The sequence below is a fragment of the Pleurodeles waltl genome, chromosome 10 (assembly GCF_031143425.1).
Source record: "Pleurodeles waltl isolate 20211129_DDA chromosome 10, aPleWal1.hap1.20221129, whole genome shotgun sequence".
In the NCBI taxonomy this organism is placed as follows: domain Eukaryota; kingdom Metazoa; phylum Chordata; class Amphibia; order Caudata; family Salamandridae; genus Pleurodeles; species Pleurodeles waltl.
In genome coordinates this window covers 499,355,502-499,374,850 of record NC_090449.1, presented here as the reverse complement: position 1 = coordinate 499,374,850, position 19,349 = coordinate 499,355,502, and the positions used below count along the sequence as shown (strand labels likewise).

Below are 19,349 nucleotides of genomic sequence, written 5' to 3'. Positions count from 1 at the left end.
GACACCGGTAGGAACTGCATTGTTTGCCCTCAAAATGACATTGGGGGTCCTATATAGGAGTCACCCAGACGTCAGTTTTTTTTCCACTACTTTCCACGCCAGGAGCGCAGAGCCAAGAACACCACCAACTACTGCTGTGTCAAAACTAAGGCCCTGAAAGGGAAGTCCCGGTCCCTAGAAATTAGCTTCCAGAGTGGGGAGGATCAGTAAGGAATCTGCCAGCTAGATATAGTCTCTACCAGTAAGGCGTTACTGAAGTTAAGTAACTTATCCATCTGACAAAAACTTTTATCTGCAGATTCCTCATCTTTGAATAGATACCCAAACAATACCATCCACGGAGGTGGGCCTGCAACCAAGTTCAAACTAGAAAGTCTTGCAGGACTGAACGGACTAAGTGCCCGTCCCTATGGATCAGATTGTCCAGGCAGTAGTTTTTGGTAAACATGTGCAGAGATGCCCATGTTGCTCCCCGGAAGATGTCCAGGACAGGAACTCCATGTGCTAACGCAGGGGTCGCAGCTTTAGTTTGGTTAGAATGAGCATGCAAACCCTCAGGCAGTTGCTTTTTGGCCAGGTCATCGCAGATCTTAATGCAGAGTATGACCCATCTGGAGATAGTTTGCATCTTCACTTCCCAACCCGTCTTCGCATCCACACACCCTACCACAAGTTCTTCATTCACCTGAAGGTCTTTGGTATGATCAAGGTTAAACACCAATCTTTTTTATGGGTCCAAGAGATGGAATCTCTTCTCTTCCTTACAAGGATATGGGGGGGTGTACAAGGGCAAGGCAATGAATTGGCCTACATGAAAGGGAATGAACACTTTTGGCAGAAAGGAAGCCATAGTGCGAAGCACCACGTTGTCAGGATAGAAAGGTAGGGTGAGTTAGACTATAAGGTCTGCAGCTCGCTCACTCTGCAGGCAGATGTAATTAACACATAGAAGATGTTTTCAAGGTGAGAAGCCTGGGAGAACAAATGTGAAGAGGCTCGAAAGGAGCGCACATCACAAAAGTCGCAACCAAAATTCAGATCCCATTTGGGGCACAATGAATGGGGATGAAGGAAAAATATGTTTAAGTGTAGGAAAACATAATTTTTGGCATGGTTAGTGAAGGGAGATGGGCTCTGGTTGCTGTAGGTAGCTGGCTCAGTTTATGGTGTACATCTATGGTGTGGTATTCTACATTGAGTCAGCCTCCTGCATTGGTGGCAGCAGTGGGATGAAGGAAGATCCTTGGAGTCGACCACAAGCTGTCCCACGTTGGTTGCTGGACTGCAGGAGGGTCAAATGGTCATCAGGACCACCAACAAGCACTGAGAAATGCAAGAGAAGTTGCAGAGAAGTTTGCAGGTTTTTAGGGAACAGCAAGGTCCAAGAATCTTGAACCTTAGAGGGGAGTCAGGGCTGGCCCTCAGCAATGCCAGTGAGCCAGCAGGAACCACTGGAGCCACCAGGAGGGACCCACTGGCAACAGGCATAGGGAGTCGCAGGGAGGCCTCAGCAGCACAAGACAGGCGTCCCACGCTGCAGGAGCTGAAGCGTTGGAGCTGAACTTGGTGCAGGAGGCCAGGGCTTCTTGGCGCCTGAAGATCTCTTGGAGGAAGAGTCAACAAGCCTTGGCAAGAGCAACAGTTGTGGTGCACAGGGGTTTCAGTCCAGTGGCAGGAGCAGTGGCCCTCAGTCTCCAAAGTTCTTCAGAAGACAAGCAGGACCCAAAGGAGGCCACAGACCCACCGCCTGTGATGCAGAGCCTTTCGATGCCCATGGGCCAGCAGACTCTACCAGCCGGTCGATGTTGTCTTAAGGTGCCTGCAGAGGCAGGGGAGTGACTGCTTCACTCCAAGAGAGATTCCTTGGTGCTTCCAGGTACAAACAGAATCCTTTTGACCCTGGAGGATGGACAGCCTTGGATGTTGCAGAATTTTTGCAGGATCCGGAGAAACAATTATGCAATGGGGGCCTTCCCACCAGAAGCAGGCGTGTTTCGGTTCCAAAGCAGACCAGGGGCTGTTCCAGAGGTCAGGAGCAGATGTCTTGCATAGAGTTCCTTGTAGAGTTTTGCTTGACATATCAGGACCCACCCTCGGGGGAGCACTTCAGTAACTCTAGAGTGACCCACCTATCGGAGGGGGTCAGGGACGTCATCTACGTGGCCTAACCAGTCAGATGCTACCAGGGGCTCCTGCCTACCTTGTTTCCAAGATGGCAGAAGACAACCGGCCACCTGGAAGAGCTCTGTGCACCTCCCTATGGGAGGAGCTGGACAGGGGGTGGTTTCACCCTAGAGCAGGAACCGTGGGTTCCTGAACTGGTGCAAACCGGTTATGCAAAGAGGGCACCAAATTTGCTTTCAAAGCAGTCTGGCGGCACTCAGAGGCCACCCAGCCCTTAAACACCTAATACACAGTGGGAGGTGGTCAGCATGGGCTGGTAGCCAGACTCGGTAAAGATGCACAGGCAGAACTGGGATATCCTCTAAGGAGGCCGCAGAGTACAGAGGATCGTGCAACCAGCACTGGAATCGATGTTGTTGCATGATTTCAACATCTTTGATACCAAACATGCCTAGTTTCGGAGAAGCCATTATGTAGTTGGACCACTGGTGTTGACCAGGGTCCACTACACACCTTAAGATGGCTTCCCCGCACTTACAAAGCCCAGGGATCGGAGTCTGGGCTATGTAGGGGTGCTAATGCTTGGGTAACCTCACACTTAGGGACATGCACCCTGCCCTTGGGCTGAAGGCCCTACCAGAGGGGTGACTTGAAGTGTCTAAGTTCAGTGACCAGGATATATGGTGAGCCTTATATCGGTGGTGAAAGGGTGCATGGATCTTCACACGCAGGCTGCAATGGCAGGCCTGCAGACAGTTTGCATGAGCTCCCATGGATGGTACAATCCATGAGAGATCCCTGGTGTACCAATGCCCTGGGTACCTAACTACAATGTACACAAGTACGCCAAATGTGGGTTGTAAAGTTTACCAGCAACTACATTTAGAGGAGAGAGAGAGCACAGGCACTGGGGTCCTAGTTAGCAGGCTCCCAGTGCACTACAGTCTAAACACACGGACACCAGGCAAAAAGTGGGGGTAACAATGTCAGAAAGATGCTTCTCTCCTACACTGGTCACTTGATCCCTCAGTGACAAGGCCCTTCAGCCCCCTGTAAGTCCCTAATAAATGATACCCCCTGGTACCTGGGATATGGGTAGTGAAGAGGGCCCCTCAAAGCTGCAGCACAACTTCTGCCACTCTAAGGGACCCAGCACCAATCTTATACAGACTGCCATTTCAGGCTGCGTGACAAGGAGCTTTCAAAATTGAAAACCACGACATGGCAAACAGTCTGTGTGCCATGTCCTCTAGACAGTGCATGCAACATATGTAAGTCACCCCTCTAGAAACCCTCCCCCCTACTCAATCAGCCAGGGTGCAGCCCGAAGATAGTCCTTGATTGCTGTTGGGCATGTTCAGTTGCACCATACCTAAGAAAGCTACTGAAAACCACAGAACTCTTTAATACAGTAGGTATGCATATAAAGGGGTGATAATTTCAGTGACTCAAAGGTACTAACGTGGTACAATGGCACTACGCTTGACCAATGTGACATGTGTACACCGTATATATGTATATTATGTAGTTTGATGTACAGAGTACCAAGTATCTGATGTACCTGACTGTACTTTAATTGAAAAGCCAGTAAAATAGAAGATATATATATATATATATATAAATAAATATAAAAATATAAAAGTCACCCCTAAAGGAGGCCTTACAGCCCTCAGGCAGGGTGCATTATATTACATGCAAGGGCATATCTGCATGAGCAGGTATGCCCTGGTATGCCCATGTCGATTCTCAGACATAGTAAGTGACAGGGGAAGCCATTTTATATGCATGTGCTGGACACCGGTCACTACGAGTTTCCAAGCTACATGAGACGGCTTCTCTGAATATAGAGATGTTTGGTATCTAACATCTCAGATTAATAAACCCTCACTGATGCCAGTGAGGGATTTCTTATTAACAGCACACAGAGGGCACCTTAGAGGTGCCCCCTGGAAACCTACCAACTACTAGTGGGTTGGATGACTGGTTTTAGGAGGCTGGCCTGGTTTGCAGTGGGTATCTTGGGTACTTACACCAGGTCCAGTTACCCCTTATTAGTGAAATGTAGTAGTGCTCTAGCAGCTTAGGCTGATAGAGGTAGCTATAGCAGAGCAGCTTAGGCTGAACTAGGAGACATGCAAAGCTCCTGCAATACAACTTAGTTACACAAGTAAAGACAATACTCAGTGTTACCAAAAATAAAGGTAGTTTATTTTAGTGACACAAGGCCAAAAATATCTTAGAGGAAATACTCCTTCTGGAGGTAAGTATTATACACAATATATACACTAGACACCAAAATAAGGTAAGTCATTAGACATAGGATAGTGAAACCTTGGGGAATGCTAAATAATGCATTAGGAGAAAATAGGTCTAGGGGCAACACAAACCATATACTAAGAAAGTGGAATGCGAATCACGAATTCCCCCCTAAACAAGCGTAGTGTGTAGAGAATCGCTGGGAGAGTAAGAAAACCACAAACGTGAGTAAAATACCCCACCCCAGAGCCCAAAGTAGGAGTAAAGTACTGCAAGTGTCCTTAGGACACACTACAAGTCGTGATTAGAGTTATTGCAAGAACCAAGCAAGACTGCAAACAACAAATGGTGGATTCCTTGACCTGAAGATCTGCAAAGGAAGGAGACCAAGTCCAAAAGTTGGAAGAAGTTCCAGGAAGGACAGGAACCCATGCCAACCTAAAAAAGGGTGCAAAAGAAGAGTCCCCATTTGGACAAGGACTGCAGAAATGCACCTAAGGAAGATGTCAGCGGGCTCCTGCATGATGCAATGGATGTCCCACGAAGAGATGTTGGATGCAGGCGAGTTTTGGTGCTGGATTCGTCCAACAAGCCTTGGTTCCGGCAAAGTCAAAATTTGCGTCAAAGTGGCGCTGTCTGCACCCAGGAGGGACCTGGGGGCCTCAACTCTGCGTCAGGAGGAAGAAGGGGCTCAGCACTTTAGAGAGCCATCAGTCAACCAGACAGCACCCACGGGAGTCCAGGGACACGGGGACAGAAGAGGTGCAAAATGCGGTTGGTGCAGCACTACAAAGGAAGGTCCTACGCCACTGGAGGTTAACCCAGCGAGCTGAGCGTCGCAGGATAGAGAGCTGGGGACCAGGGCAAGGCTGTGCACGAAGTAATTTTACAAATAGTGCACAGAGGCCTCAGGAGGCTAAGAAGACGCGGTGCATAGGGGTACTGTCGTACACGGGGAAGGCAAGCTCTTACCCCCTCCAAATTGGGACAGCAGGACCTTAGGACAGTCTGTGTCGAAGGGGTCCACCACCTGTGTTCCAAGGAGCAAGTTCGTCACCAGGAGAGGAGTCCAAGAGAACCGGTCGTCGACTTAGAAGGTGCCTGCAAGAGCAGGGAAGTGACTCCACAGGAGATTTCGTTGGTCCTTCTGGTGCAGGGTGAAGACAGGGATTCCCCAGAGCGTGCACACCGTGGAAACTGTTGCAGTTGCTGGCTAGAGCTGAAGTTGCAGAGGAAAAGTAGCCCTTCTGGATACTTTGTTGCTGTTACAGCACTTCCTGGAGCAGTCTGCGGTCGATCAGAGGTCAGAAGATGAAGTAGTAGTTGCAGAGGATTCCTGCTGGAAACTTGCAAGTAGAAACTGAAGAGAAACCCACAGGAGAGACCCTAAATACCCTGAGAGGGGGATTGGCTACCTTATCAGGTATGGACCTATCAGGAGGGGTCTCTGACCTCACCTGCTGGCACTGGCCATTCAGAGGCCTCCAGTTTGTCCCCACATCTTGGAAAACAAGATGGTTTAAGTCTGGGACACACTGGAGGAGCTCTGGGCTCCACCCATCGGGTGGTGATGGACAGGGGAGTGGTCACTCCCCTTTCCTTTGACCAGTTTCGCGCCAGAGCGGGGACTGGAGGTCCCTGAACCAGTGTAGACTGGCTTATGCAAGGAGGGCACCATCTGTGCCCTTCAAAGCATTTCCAGAGGCTGGAAGAGGATACCCCTCCCTAGCCTGTTGCACCTATTTCCAAAGGTAGAGGGTGTAACACCCTCCTCCCAAAGGAAATGCTTTGTTCTGCCTTCCTGGGCCTAGCTGCTCAGACCACAGGAGGGCAGAACCTGTCTGTGAGGTGGCAGCAGCTGTAGCTGCAGTGCAAGCCTCAGATAGCTGGTTTGGCAGTACTGGGGGTCCATGGTGGAGCCCCCAAGATGCATCGAATTGGCTCCCCAGTACCAGATTTGGAATGGGGGGACAATTCTATGATCTTAGACACCTTACATGGCCATATTCGAGGTTACCATTGTGAAGCTACATATAGGTATTGACCTCTATGTAGTGCACGTGTGTAATGGCGTCCCCGCACTCACAAAATCCGGGGAATTGGCCCTGGACTGTGTGGGGGCACCTTTGCTAGTGCAAGGGTGACCTCACACTTAGTAACTTTGCACCTAGCCTTCCGTAAATGAAGGCTAGACATATAGGTGACTTATAAGTTACTTAAGTGCAGTGAAAATGGCAGTGAAATAATGTGTGCACTATTTCACGCAGGCTGCAATGGCAGGCCTGTGAAAGGGTTTGTGAGCTCCTTATGGGTGGCAAAAGAAATGCTGCAGCCCATAAGGATCTCCTGGAACCCCAATTCCCTGGGTACCTAGGTACCATATACTCAGGACTTATAAAGGAGGTCCGGTGTGCCAAATGAAATTGGTGAATGAAGTCACTAGCATATAGTGACAAACTTAAGGCAGAAAGAGCATAAGCACTGAGGTTCTGAGTAGCAGAGCCTCACTGACACCGTAAAGCACTATTCACACACATTAGGCCACAAACTATGAGCACTGGGGTCCTGACCAACAGGATCCCAGTGACACAGGCAAAAACTTACTGACTTACAGGTAAAAATGAGGGTAACATGCCACGAAAGATGGTACTTTCCTACACTGGTCTTGACCAGTTCTGCAACCACAGGCTTGTTTCTGGCCCCCGAAGTTGAGAGCCAGCACTCTTGATGGCCAGAGACAAAAGCCTGCACTGGGAGGGGGTGTTATCACCTCACCCAGGCAGGATGGGCATTCCAGGGCGGGAAACTTCAAAGACCTGGCTGCTTTTGTATTGCAACCCAGGTCTCTTCAGATGGTGGCGATGACTGACTCCCTTGTCCCGACCCACCCTTCTGCAGATGCAGGACCAGGTCGACGGTGGAGACAAGGAGTCAGCTGTGCAGCACTGGAGCAGGAGATGAGTTCCAAAAGTGATGAAGGCGATGTCCCAATATGGAAGATGAGGTGCAGTCAGTCAGTGGTGTTGGAAAACCACCAACAAGCCTTGGTAAAGGCAAACGTCGCTAATCAAGGGTTGCAGAGCTGCCAGATACCAGCAAGGTCCAGGGGGAATCAACCATAGGAGGGGCGTGCCAGGTGACCCTGAGTGGTTGAGGAGAGTCGGAAGACGAGGAGGCAGCTTCCACAGGAGTAGCAGTGAGGCCCACTCAGCACAGCTGAAGAGGAGTCCCACTTTGCTGGAGCAGCAGGCAGGAGACTGGTTTGCAAGCAGAGTGCTGCAGGCCGAGGTTACACAGAGCCTGAAGATCCCTTGGAGGAGGAACAAACAAGCCTTGGTAGCTGCAAGAGTGGTGGTGCACAGGGGTTCTGTCCTGCATGGAGAGGCAAGGGCTTACCGTCTCCAAAGTTGGACAGCTGATCGAGAGGACCAAGGGGACCACTCCAGACCACCACCTGTGATGCAGGATCCACTCAGTTCCAGTGGATAGAGGATCCAGGCAGCCGGTCTTTGTTGCAGTTAGTGCCTACGGATGCAGGGGAGTGACTCCTTCACTCCAAAAGAAATTTCTTCTTGAGCAGGCTAAAGACTCGTCTCCCTTAGATAATGCACTGCCAGGGAAATGTTGCAGTTGCCGGAGAAACAATCTTGGAGAGCAAAGTTGTTGTTGGAGTTCCAGATTGTCAGTTCCTGGAGGGTCCAGTTGCAGACCCAGTGGCCAGAAGATGAAGAAAACAAAGCAGAAGAGTCCTGATGGAGTCCTACACGTCGAATCTGGGGACCCACCCACAAGCGAGTCCCTTAAATAGCCCTAAAAAGGGGTTTGGTGACCTTGCAAGGTGACCACCTATCAGGATGGGTTACTGACGTCATCTGCCTGACCTGGCCCCTCAGATGCTCCCGGGGGCTCTGCACATCTTGGTTTCAAGAAGGGAGAATTGAGTGGCCACCTGGAGGAGCTCTGGGCACCACCCCTTTCCATTGTCCAGTTTTGTGCCACAGTGGACTGGTGCAAACTGGTTTATGCAAGGAGGGCACCAAATGTGCCCTTCAAAGCATACCTGTCAACGAAACTGGACAAAGGAAATGGGAGTGACCACTCCCCTGTCAGTCACCACCCCAATATCGAGAACACAACCAAACCCCCAACTACGATAGTCACTGGGCCTTACATGCTTTTTTGCGGGTGTTCTGCAACGTGGAGCCTGGCCTCAAAGTTTCAGATGAACTTCCGGGTCATCCGTGCGCAGTCATTGTGCAGTTTTGAGGCATGCAAGAAGCCTAGACAATGACCTTGTGGGAGGTCTGTCACAGACATCTTTTTGTGGCTCTCCTTGCAGTGTGTACATCATTTACTTTTGTGGGAAAACAGGGCTCTTGCACATTGTAGAAATTCATAGAAACAGTTTATTTCAGAGAGGGTGCAAGCTCCGGATCTCTGTAGGACGGCATAGAAGAAAAGGAACTAATGTCAAAACACAGTGGTGGCGGTTATATGTGCCCCTATTGACCCCAACGTGGAGCTGCACAAAGCCAGCTACTGGTGAGAAATATTGTGATCTAGTCTGGTGTGGGGTATATTCACAAAGTGAGGACTCTGCAGTTAGAAGTATCCAGAAAATGTAAGTAACCTGTTCAATAGAGTGGAGGTCAACCTGTATTCTGGAACGAATTTTGAAGACTTAGCAACACAAGAATAAATGGGCAATGCTGTTAAAAAAAAAGGGGGTTCCACATTTGCTGAACGATGGTGCTTGGTATTCAACAGATCTGGCAGAAAAGGTCTTGCAGGATATAAATGAGGAACCAGTACAAAAACAAACATCAATGCATGTTGGCCGTGGTGAATATGGACTATTATCCATTAATAATGTTTTTACAATACATTTGCAAAAGAAGCAACAAAAATGTATCAGAAACATGATTACCCATGATAAAGTACAACTACATTAGTTCAATTAAAGGAAATAATTTCTAGTTGTACTGCATTTACATTAGCAGCATATGTGACTGCCCAACAGTACAGACTAAATCGTCAATAGGTCACACAGTGACCAAAAAGATCTCTCAACGACATTCAAGTAGACAATGCTACAACATATGTATAGCACTGAACACAATGGTGCACGTTAGAGATGCCACAGAGGAGCAAGTACTTACTAGCCTGGGATACAGGAGGTGGCGGCATGGGGTGATGCAAAGGGTACGGAGGTGGATGCTGTGGAGCAGACAGCCCTGGCATACTAGTGGATCCCTGGGAAGCTGGGCCAGGCCCACCTGCAGCACTCGGCGGTGGAAGATTTTGACCATGCTGCTGCTCCAACTGCTGCCGAGCCCTCATTTCAGCATACTTCAGTTGCTCCATGTGAAAATTCTGACGCTCGGTCAGAAGCTGCTGCCTCTGCTGTTCTAACTGCAAGAGGATAAACAAGAAAACAATTCTCAGCATAAGGAATAACATTTCTGACAAGTGCTTCAAGCAAAGATGAATGTAAATCACAAATCACAGTGCTCAACATATGGAAAGACTGAATTCTTCTTGGACCCAAAACCATTTCACCACTGAAAGCAGCTACAGGAGGACATTTCTCAGTAGCCGACAGTATGCAGGCAATTGCAAGGATAGGCACCTGTCCCAGGTGAGTGCATTTCTATGGAAAGGCAGAGATAGGCTTGGGGCACACGCAGCACAAGGCTATGACACAGTATGCAAAATTTATATGGAGTAAAGGGGCTGGGTTATGCTGAGCGGCATAGCATGTTTCTTCCACCAGAAGAGACTTATCAATCAAATAAGAAACGTGTTATAGGATACTGCCTTGACAGGCAATACACAAAAAATTCATTTATGCATGGTCAAAAAGCCCATGCTTTACCTTTGCAAGGGCTGCCTGACACAACATGCCAATTAAGTATTTTGCATAATGTGTTTTACATAGTTACTGTCCAGCTATAAAGCCAGCAGACTTCTAATCAGATGGAAGCCCATATCCATATCCTCTGCATTTTACTTTGGTTTTCATGACATCCTTCAGTGAAACCGGCATAGTTCAATACACTGTGTCCTGAACAAATGCTCCACTTCTCTTTATGCTATACCCAATGATCTTACCAAAGAAGCTAGTCAACTAACCTAGGCTGAGGGATGGAGAACTAAAGAACAAATTACTTACCTTCAGTAACTATGTTTCCTCTGGATACTCTATCCGATCATAGATTCCTCTTCTTCAGACTACACCCAAGAGCCAGACTGGAGCCAGAGAAATGTATGAGCAGTGCTACTGAGTGGTTAAGGGACACAGTAAAACTCCATGGTGACAATGCACAGCTGTAAGGAAATGCCTCCTTGGCATGGTTACCCCCTGACTTTTTGCCTTTGCTGATGCTATGTTTTGAATTGAAAGTGTGCTGAGGCCTGCTAACCAGGCCCCAGCACCAGTGTTCTTTCCCTAACCTGTACTTTTGTTTTCACAATTGGCACACCCTGGCATCCAGGTAAGTCCCTTGTAACTGGTACCCCTGGTACCAAGGGCCCGGATGCCAGGGAAGGTCTCTAAGGGCTGCAGCATATCTTATGCCACCCTGGGGACCCCTCACTCAGCACAGACACACTGCTTGCCAGCTTGTGTGTGCTGGTGAGGACCAAACGAGTAAGTCGACATGGCACTCCCCTCAGGGTGCCATGCCAACCTCACACTGCCTATGCAGTATAGATAAGTCACCCCTCTAGCAGGCCTTACAGCCCTAAGGCAGGGTGCACTATACCATAGGTGAGGGCACCAGTGCATGAGCACTGTGCCCCTACAGTGTCTAAGCAAAACCTTAGACATTGTAAGTGCAGGGTAGCCATAAGAGTATATGGTCTGGGAGTCTGTCAAACACGAACTCCACAACACCATAATGGCTACACTGAAAACTGGGAAGTTTTTGAATCAAACGTCTCAGCACAATAAATGCACACTGATGCCAGTGTACTTTTTATTGTAAAAAACACACCAGAGGGCACCTTAGAGGTGCCCCCTGAAACCTTAACCAACTACCCGTGTAGGCTGACTGGTTTTAGCAGCCTGCCACACTCGAGACATGTTGCTGGCCACATGGGGAGAGTGTCTTTGTCACTCTGTGGCTAGTAACAAAGCCTGCACTGAGTGGAGATGCTTATCACCTCCCCCTTGCAGGAGCTGTAACACCTGGCGGTGAGCCTCAAAGGCTCACCCCCTTTGTTACAGCACCACAGGGCATTCCAGCTAGTGGAGTTGCCCGCCCCCTCCGGCCACGGCCCCACTTTTGGGGGCAAGGCCGGAGGAGATAATGAGAAAAACAAGGAGGAGTCACTGGCCAGTCAGGACAGCCCCTAAGGCAACCTGAACTGAAGTGACTGACTTTTAGGAATCCTCCATCTTGCAGATGGAGGATCCCCCCAATAGGGATAGGAATGTGACCCCCTCCCCTTGGGAGGAGGCACAAAGAGGGTGTAGCCACCCTCAGGGCTAGTAGCCATTGGCTACTGCCCTCCCTGACCTAAACACACCCCTAAATTCAGTATTTAGGGGCTCCCCTGAACCTAGGAACTCAGATTCCTGCAACCTAAGAAGAAGAGGACTGCTAAGCTGAAAAACCTTGCAGAGAAGACGGAGACACCAACTGCTTTGGCCCCAGCTCTACCGGCCTGTCTCCCCCCTTCTGAAGAAACTGCTCCAGCGACGCTCTCCCCAGGGACCAGCGACCTCTGAATCCTCAGAGGACTGCCCTGCTCTAGAAGGACCAAGAAACTCCAGAGAACAGCTGCCCTGTTCACCCAAGACTGCAACTTTGTTTCCAAAGGAGCAACTTTGAAACGACTGTGTTTCCCGCCGGAAGTGTGAGACTTGCTACTCTACACCCGACGCCCCCGGCTCGACTTGTGGAGAAACAACACTTCAGGGAGGACTCCCCGGCGACTACGAGACCGTGAGTAGCCAGAGTTGTCCCCCCTGAGCCCCCACAGCGACGCCTGCAGAGGGAATCCCGAGGCTCCCCCTGACCGCGACTGCCTGACTCCCAGATCCCGACGCCTGGAAAAGACTCTGCACCCGCAGCCCCCAGGACCTGAAAGATCGGAACTCCAGTGCAGGAGTGACCCCCAGGAGGCCCTCTCCCTTGCCCAGGTGGTGGCTACCCCGAGGAGCCCCCCCCTTGCCTGCCTGCATCGCTGAAGAGACCCCTTGGTCTCCCATTGATTTCAACGACAAACCCGACGCGTGTTTGCACACTGCACCCGGCCGCCCCCGTGCTGCTGAGGGTGTACTTTCTGTGCTAACTTGTGTCCCCCCGGTGCCCTACAAAACCCCCCTGGTCTGCCCTCCGAAGATGCGGGTACTTACCTGCTGGCAGGCTGGAACCGGAGCACCCCCTTCTCCATTGAAGCCTATGCGTTTTGGGCAAAACTTTGAACTCTGCACCTGACTGGCCCTGAGCTGCTGGTGTGGTAACTTTGGGGTTGCTCTGAACCCCCAACGGTGGGCTACCTTGGACCCAAACTTGAACCCCGTAGGTGGTTTACTTACCTACAAAAACTAACAAATACTTGCCTCCCCCAGGAACTGTCGAAAATTGCACTAAGTGTCTAGTTTTAAAATAGCTATATGTGATTTATTTGAAAAGTATATATGCTATTGTGATTATTCAAAGTTCCTAAAGTACTTACCTGCAATACCTTTCATTTGAAGTATTACATGTAAAATTTGAACCTGTGGTTCTTAAAATAAACTAGAAAAGATATTTTTCTATACAAAAAGCTATTGGCCTGGAATTGTCTTTGAGTGTGTGTTCCTCATTTATTGCTTGTGTATGTACAACAAATGCTTAACACTACTCCTTTGATAAGCCTACTGCTCGACCACACTACCCCAAAATAGAGCATTAGTATTATCTCTTTTTGCCACTATCTTACCTATAAGGGGAACCCTTGGACTCTGTGCATACTATTCCTTACTTTGAAATAGTGCATACAGAGCTAACTTCCTACACAGTCCCATTCCGAAATGCCACTCCTGCACCCTGACATTTTAGTATTTTGGTATTTCTCCTTCTGTGTCCTCGGATGTAAGACGACGAACAAAATGTCAGACTATGTACTAAACCCTAACTTAGAACCATGTGGTAAGGTCAATAGGTCACTCCACAGAACAGGGAAGACGGAAGACAGTGAGAAATCTGCAGTTATGTTATGTTGATTACTACAGCGTTTTAATCACCCAAGAGGGTATCTAGACACTTGAGCAAGATGTGCAGGCCCAAAGTGCTTATATGAAGAGCCAGGTTTTCAGCTTATTGCAGAACACAAGAATTGAGGTGGAGGGTCAGGTGTGTAAAGGGAGGACGCTCCATGTCTTGGGAGTGATGTAGAAGAATGAGCACCTCCACATTTGCTTTTGTGGATGCAGGGAGTGTGTGCGAGTGAGACCGATGAAAGGCATAGTGTAGGAAAGTATCCTCTTTTTGGCATGGCTAGCCCTACTTTTTGCCTGTCAGTGTATTTTGACTCTGTTTACTGGGATCTTGCTACCCAGGACCCCAGTGATTGTGCTCTCTCCCTCTAAATTTGGTTGCTTAAGACTTTGCACACCCCACAATTGGTATATTGTTGCCTCCATATAAGTACCTAGTATATGGTACTTAGGTACCCAGGGCAATGGGACACCAGGGGTACACCATGGGCTGTAGCATATATTGTACCATCCCATAGGAGCCCTTGCAAAATGTGTCTGTAGGCCTGCCATTGTAGCCTGTGTGAAAAGATGCATGCACCCTTTCACTACAGGCCACTGCACTAGGTCACTGTAAGTCACCACTATGGCAGGCCCTCCTAGGCCAGAGGGCAGAGTGCAAGTATCTGTGTGTGAGGGCACCCCTGCATGAGCATAGGTGCCCCTATGAACTCCAGCTCCATTTTCATGGACTTTGTAAGTGCAGGAAGCCATTTTACCTGTGCACTGGTCCAGCTACATAATGGTAAGTCCGAACCTAGGCATGTTTGGTATCAAACATGTCAGAATTATACCCCAATACTGTTGCCAGTATTGGTTGCATGATTCCATGCACTCTGGGAGCTCTTTAGAGGACCCCCAGCATTGCTCTTACTAGTCTTCTGGGGTTTTCCGGGCAACTCATGCTGCTTCCACCCATCAGATAGGTTTCTGCCCTCCTGCTGCTTGACCAGCTCCGTCATAGGATGGCAGAACAAAGGATTTCCTGCAGGAGAGAGAGGTAACACCTTTTCCCTTGGAAACAGGTGTTATATGGCTTGGGAGGGATAGCCTCCCCAAGCCACCTGTATGCTTTGAAGAGTACATTTGGTGCCCTCCTTGCATAAACCGCTTTGCACCATTCCAGAGACCCCTGGTCCCTGCTCTGGCGCGAAACTGAACAACGGAAAGGGGAGTGACCACTCAACTGTCCACCACCACCCATGGGGTAGTGCCCAGAGCTCCTCCACGTGGCCACTTGATTCTGCCATTTTGAATCCAAGGTGGACAGAGTCCCCTGGGAGCATCTGAGTGGCCAGGCCAGGCAGGTGATATCACAGCCTCCTCCTGATAGGTGGTCATCCTGCTAGGTGACCAATCCCCCTTACTGAGCTATTTAGGATCTCCCTCTTGGGTGGGTCCTCAGATTTGACATTCAAGATTCCAGCAGGACCTCCTCTGAATCATTTACTTTGTCTTCTGGCCACTGGAACAGAAACTGGACCCTCTGGGACCAGACAATCTGCAACTACAGCGACAACTTCAATCTGCAACACTGTTTCTCCGGTTCCTTCCAGCACCTGCAACATTTGCCTGGCCGAGCCTCTTCTGAGGGTGACAAGTCTTCAGCCTGCACAAGAAGTAAGAAGGAATCTCCCTTGGAGGGAAAGGAGTCACTCCCCTGCATCCGCAGGCACGAACTGCAACAACAACCAACTGAGTGGATCTTCTCTCCTCGAGAACTGCATGGATTCTGCATCACAGGTGGTGGTCTGGAGTGGTCCCCTTGGTCCTCTCTACCAGCTGTCCAACTTGGGAGACGGTAAGCCCATGCCTCTCCTGGTAGGACAGTACCCTTGTGCACTGCAACTCTTGCAGCTACCAAGGCTTGTTTGTTCCTCCTCCAATGGATCTTCAGGCTCCGTGTAGCACCGGCCCCCAGCACTTCTCCCTGAATCACAGTCTCCTACCTGCTGCTCCAGAGATGTGGGACACTCCTCCAGGTGTGCTGACTGGGCCTCACCGCAACTCCTGTGCTTGCTGCCAGTGGGTTGCCTGGGGAGACTGCCTCCTCTTTTTGTGAGTTTCCCAGCTGCTCAGTGTCACCCCGGACTCCCCTCCTTCGGTCAAGTCCCCTGGAACTTGCTAGTCCTCTTCAGCCTTGCAAACCTTCTCCGACTTTAGCATTTGCCAAGGCTTGTTGGTGGTTTTCCAGCACCACTGACGGACTGCATCTCAACCGTCGATGTGGGACATCAGTTGCATTACTTCGGGGACTCCTCTTCGGCTCCTGTGCTGCACTGTTGACCTTTGTCCACCATCGACCTGGTCCTGTATCCACAGAAGGGTGGGTAGTGGCTCCTGCCACAACCGGACAATCCAACTTGAACTAGACTTGGTCCCCTTCCTTTCCAGGTCCTCTTCTGTCAGGATCCACCTTTAGGTTCTTCCAGTCTTGTCTAATCCATTTTCAAGGTCCTCCTGTTGGCTTTGGGGAAAACCAGGTACATACCTCTGCTCTCCTGGTTGCTGGGGGTCAATCTAGTATTCATCTATTGGGGGTTCCTAGTTCCTCCAGCTCCCCTCTACCAATTCTACTTCCTTGGGTGGGGGACTGCCTTTCACATTCCACTTTTTCAATATATGGTTTGGCCCTCCCCTAGGGCCCCCACTATTTGCTAATGCTTTTACCAATGCTTTCTATGATACTTAAAGAGCTCTAATGTGTGTATAATAGTGTGTTTACTTACCTCCATTGGGGTATTACTTATGCAGTATTTTAGTACTATAATAAAGTACCTTTATTTTTGTAACACTGTGTGGTTCTTTCATGTGTGTAAGTGCTGTGTGACTATGGTGGTATTGCATAAGTTTTGCATGTCTCCTAGATAAGTCTTAGTTGCTCATTCACAGCTACCTCTAGAGAGCACTGACTTCCTAGGCACTGCCTACACTTCACTAATAGGGGATAGCTGGGCTGGTATACGGTGATAACACCATAGGTGCTCACTACACACCAGCCCAGCTTCCAACAAATAAGTGTCTTGTGGGCTGGTGAAAGTGGTATGCAGCTGTTATGATATTTGCTCCTATGTTGTGTTGTGCTTTTTATGAATGCATGAAAAGTTTAAATTGGCTGGGCTTGCAAATGGGAAGAGAGTAAAGCTCCCTGAGGTGTGGAGTGATGTGGATGCAGAATGTGAGGCCATGTATGGGTCTTGCGGCTGCATTCTGGATGTTTTGCAGTTAGAGTAGTTTGGAGATTCCGACAGCATTGCCTACGTCCAGCATGCTGTTGATGAGTGCTGTTGATGAGTGCTTGTGACACAGTCCGTCTGGTGTTCTAAGGCAACCATTTGAAGATTTGTCGCAGCACACAGGGTGTGGAAGCAAGAGGTGCACATTGTGTTGACATGTGCGGTCATGTTGAGCTTGCCATCTAGGCCAAACCATTGATTACTTGCATGGTTTGTAGCGCCTAGCTCCAAAAGCCACCAGGTTGAATCCCATGGGGAGATGTTGCCAAAGATCAGTAATTCGGTCTTGTCGGAGTTGAGCTACATGAATTTGGTTGGCATCTAGTCTCCTACCAAGGTCATGCAGTTGGTAAAGTTGGTTCTGGTGGTGTTTGTCTTGTCCGTCAGGGAGAGAGTAAGTTGGGAGCCATCGACGTAGGAGATGACAGTGATGTCTTGAGATAGGATGATGTTGGTGAGCGGTGTCAAGTATATGTTGAAAAGAGTGGAGCGGAGGGCCGATCCCTGTGGGACACCGCATATCAGTCTCTTGGTCTCTGATGTGAAGGGTGTCAGCCTGACCCTTTGGGTTCTTCCAGTGAGGAAGAAAAAGATCCATTCCAGAGCAGATCCTTGTATGCCAATCTCATGGAGTCTTTTGATGAGGGTGTTGTGGAAGACTGGGTTGAAGACCGCAGAAAGGTCAAGCAGGATGAGGGCCACTGTTTCTCCTCTGCCCAGGATGTTTTGAATATTGCCACTGGCCGCGATGTGTAGTTTTGGTGCTGTGTTTCTTTCTGAATCCTGTGCTGTATAAAAGATGATGAGGTTGAAAGCGGGTTGTGAGTTGCTTGTTAATGGCCTTCTCAATCACTTTGGCCATAAAGGGGAGCAGGGATGTTGGTCAGAAATTGCTCAGTTGCTTTGGGTAGGCTGTCTGCTTCTTGAGGAGGGCACGGATTGCCACTTTCCTGGAATAATGGAAACTTGCCAGTCATGATGGAGGTGTTGATGATGTAGGCCAAGGTGGTGCTGATTCGTGATGTTCCTAGTTTATAGCTGTGGTGGGGGGCATGGTCAGTTTGGGCCCTTGAGTGGATGCTGCCTGCACATGTCTGTCGCTGTGTCATTTCTGGTGAGGGCTATCTATTCAGTAAGGAGGCCATCTCAGTTGGTGGAAGGTAGGTTAGCACTTAGTTCTTTGGGGTTGAGTTGGTGGGTAAATCTGCGGGAGATGTTTGCGATTTTGCTGTGGAAGAAATTTGATACGTTGTTGCAGAGTTGTTGTGAGGCAGTAATGATGACAGTGGCTGAGTGCAAGGTGAAATTCTTGACGATTGAGAAGATCTACTTGCAGTTGTTGGAGCTTCCTTCGATGTGGTCCCCTACTGCTTTTTTCTTGGTGTCTCTAATTTGCTGGTGATAGCCTCTGTGTTCAATCTCGTAGGTAGTTCTGTCAGTGGTGTCATGGCTGGCGCTTCATTTCCTTTCTATCGGTTTCCACTCTTGTTTGGTGTCTAGGAGGACTTCTATGTACAAGGGGGCCTGCTTGTTTGATCTACTATACTTAAAGGGTTAAATGGGTGTGAAGGAGTCCGCGTAGTTCTTGATCCAGTTCTTGATGCCCTTGCTCAGGTTGTCTGTGGTGCTAGACTGATTAGTGCTGAGCCAGACTACTTCTGTGATTTTGCTCCAGCAACGGCTTGGAGTGCTTCGACTGGTAGGGGTGTTGACTTGAGTTATGTTGATTTATAAGTGGATAATGGAGAAGTCAGTCCATGTGAGCTGTGTAATGGAGTTGCACTTGAAGCTATTGCTTGTAGTGCATATGGGGCCCGGTATGTGTCCTGAGGTGTGTGTTGGTTCTTTAAAGATCTCACTGGGTGAGTCCAATGTTGCTCACGTTTTCGAGGCATACTGTGGAGTAGGGACATTTCAGTCTTCCAAGTGAACATTGAGGTCACCGAGGAGAATGTAGACTCTGGAGTCAATGGTGAGTGAAGCAACAAAGTCAGTCATGAGGTTGGTAAAGGTGGCTCGTGGTCTGAAGGGTCGGTGGGTGTGGGTTCCCTTTAGAGTGTATTTTTCAGAGATTTGCAGCTTGAAGTGCAAGTGTTCTATTAACAGGGTGGATTCTCTGCGGATATTGTGCAATTTATAGATTCTTCGCAGATGAAAGCAAGTCCTCTTCTTGGCTTGTGAAGGCAGTCTTGTTGAGTGAACTTGTAGCCCACTGGGACTGATGAAGCGATGTCTGGAGGAAATGAAGGGCTGAGCTAGGTCACTGTGGTGAAGAGGATGTCAGATTCATCACTACTCAGAAGGTTTCGTATTTCGGTTGTGGGATTGCTGAGTGATTGTGTGTTGAAAAGCATTCATGCGAGTGGTGTTGACTTGTGCAGTGTGGTGGAAGAGTAGTTATTGTTGGTGCTTGTGTGGTGTGTTGCAAAGGGGTGTAGACGGCATTGTTAGTATATGCGTGGGGGGTGTGGGTCAGTGGCTGCTGG

General features: G+C 49.2%; 1 protein-coding gene across 5 annotated transcripts in view; it reads right to left on the bottom strand.

Moving 5' to 3' along the window:
* Positions 1–19,349, bottom strand: part of SMARCC1 (SWI/SNF related BAF chromatin remodeling complex subunit C1) — an 845,345-nt gene that overhangs the window by 17,034 nt on the left and 808,962 nt on the right. For all 5 annotated transcript variants that reach the window (XM_069210868.1, XM_069210871.1, XM_069210870.1 and 2 more), the window contains exon 26: positions 9,540–9,792. In XM_069210868.1, the coding sequence (XP_069066969.1) occupies positions 9,540–9,792 (253 nt within the window). The remainder of the gene's footprint in view (positions 1–9,539; positions 9,793–19,349) is intronic.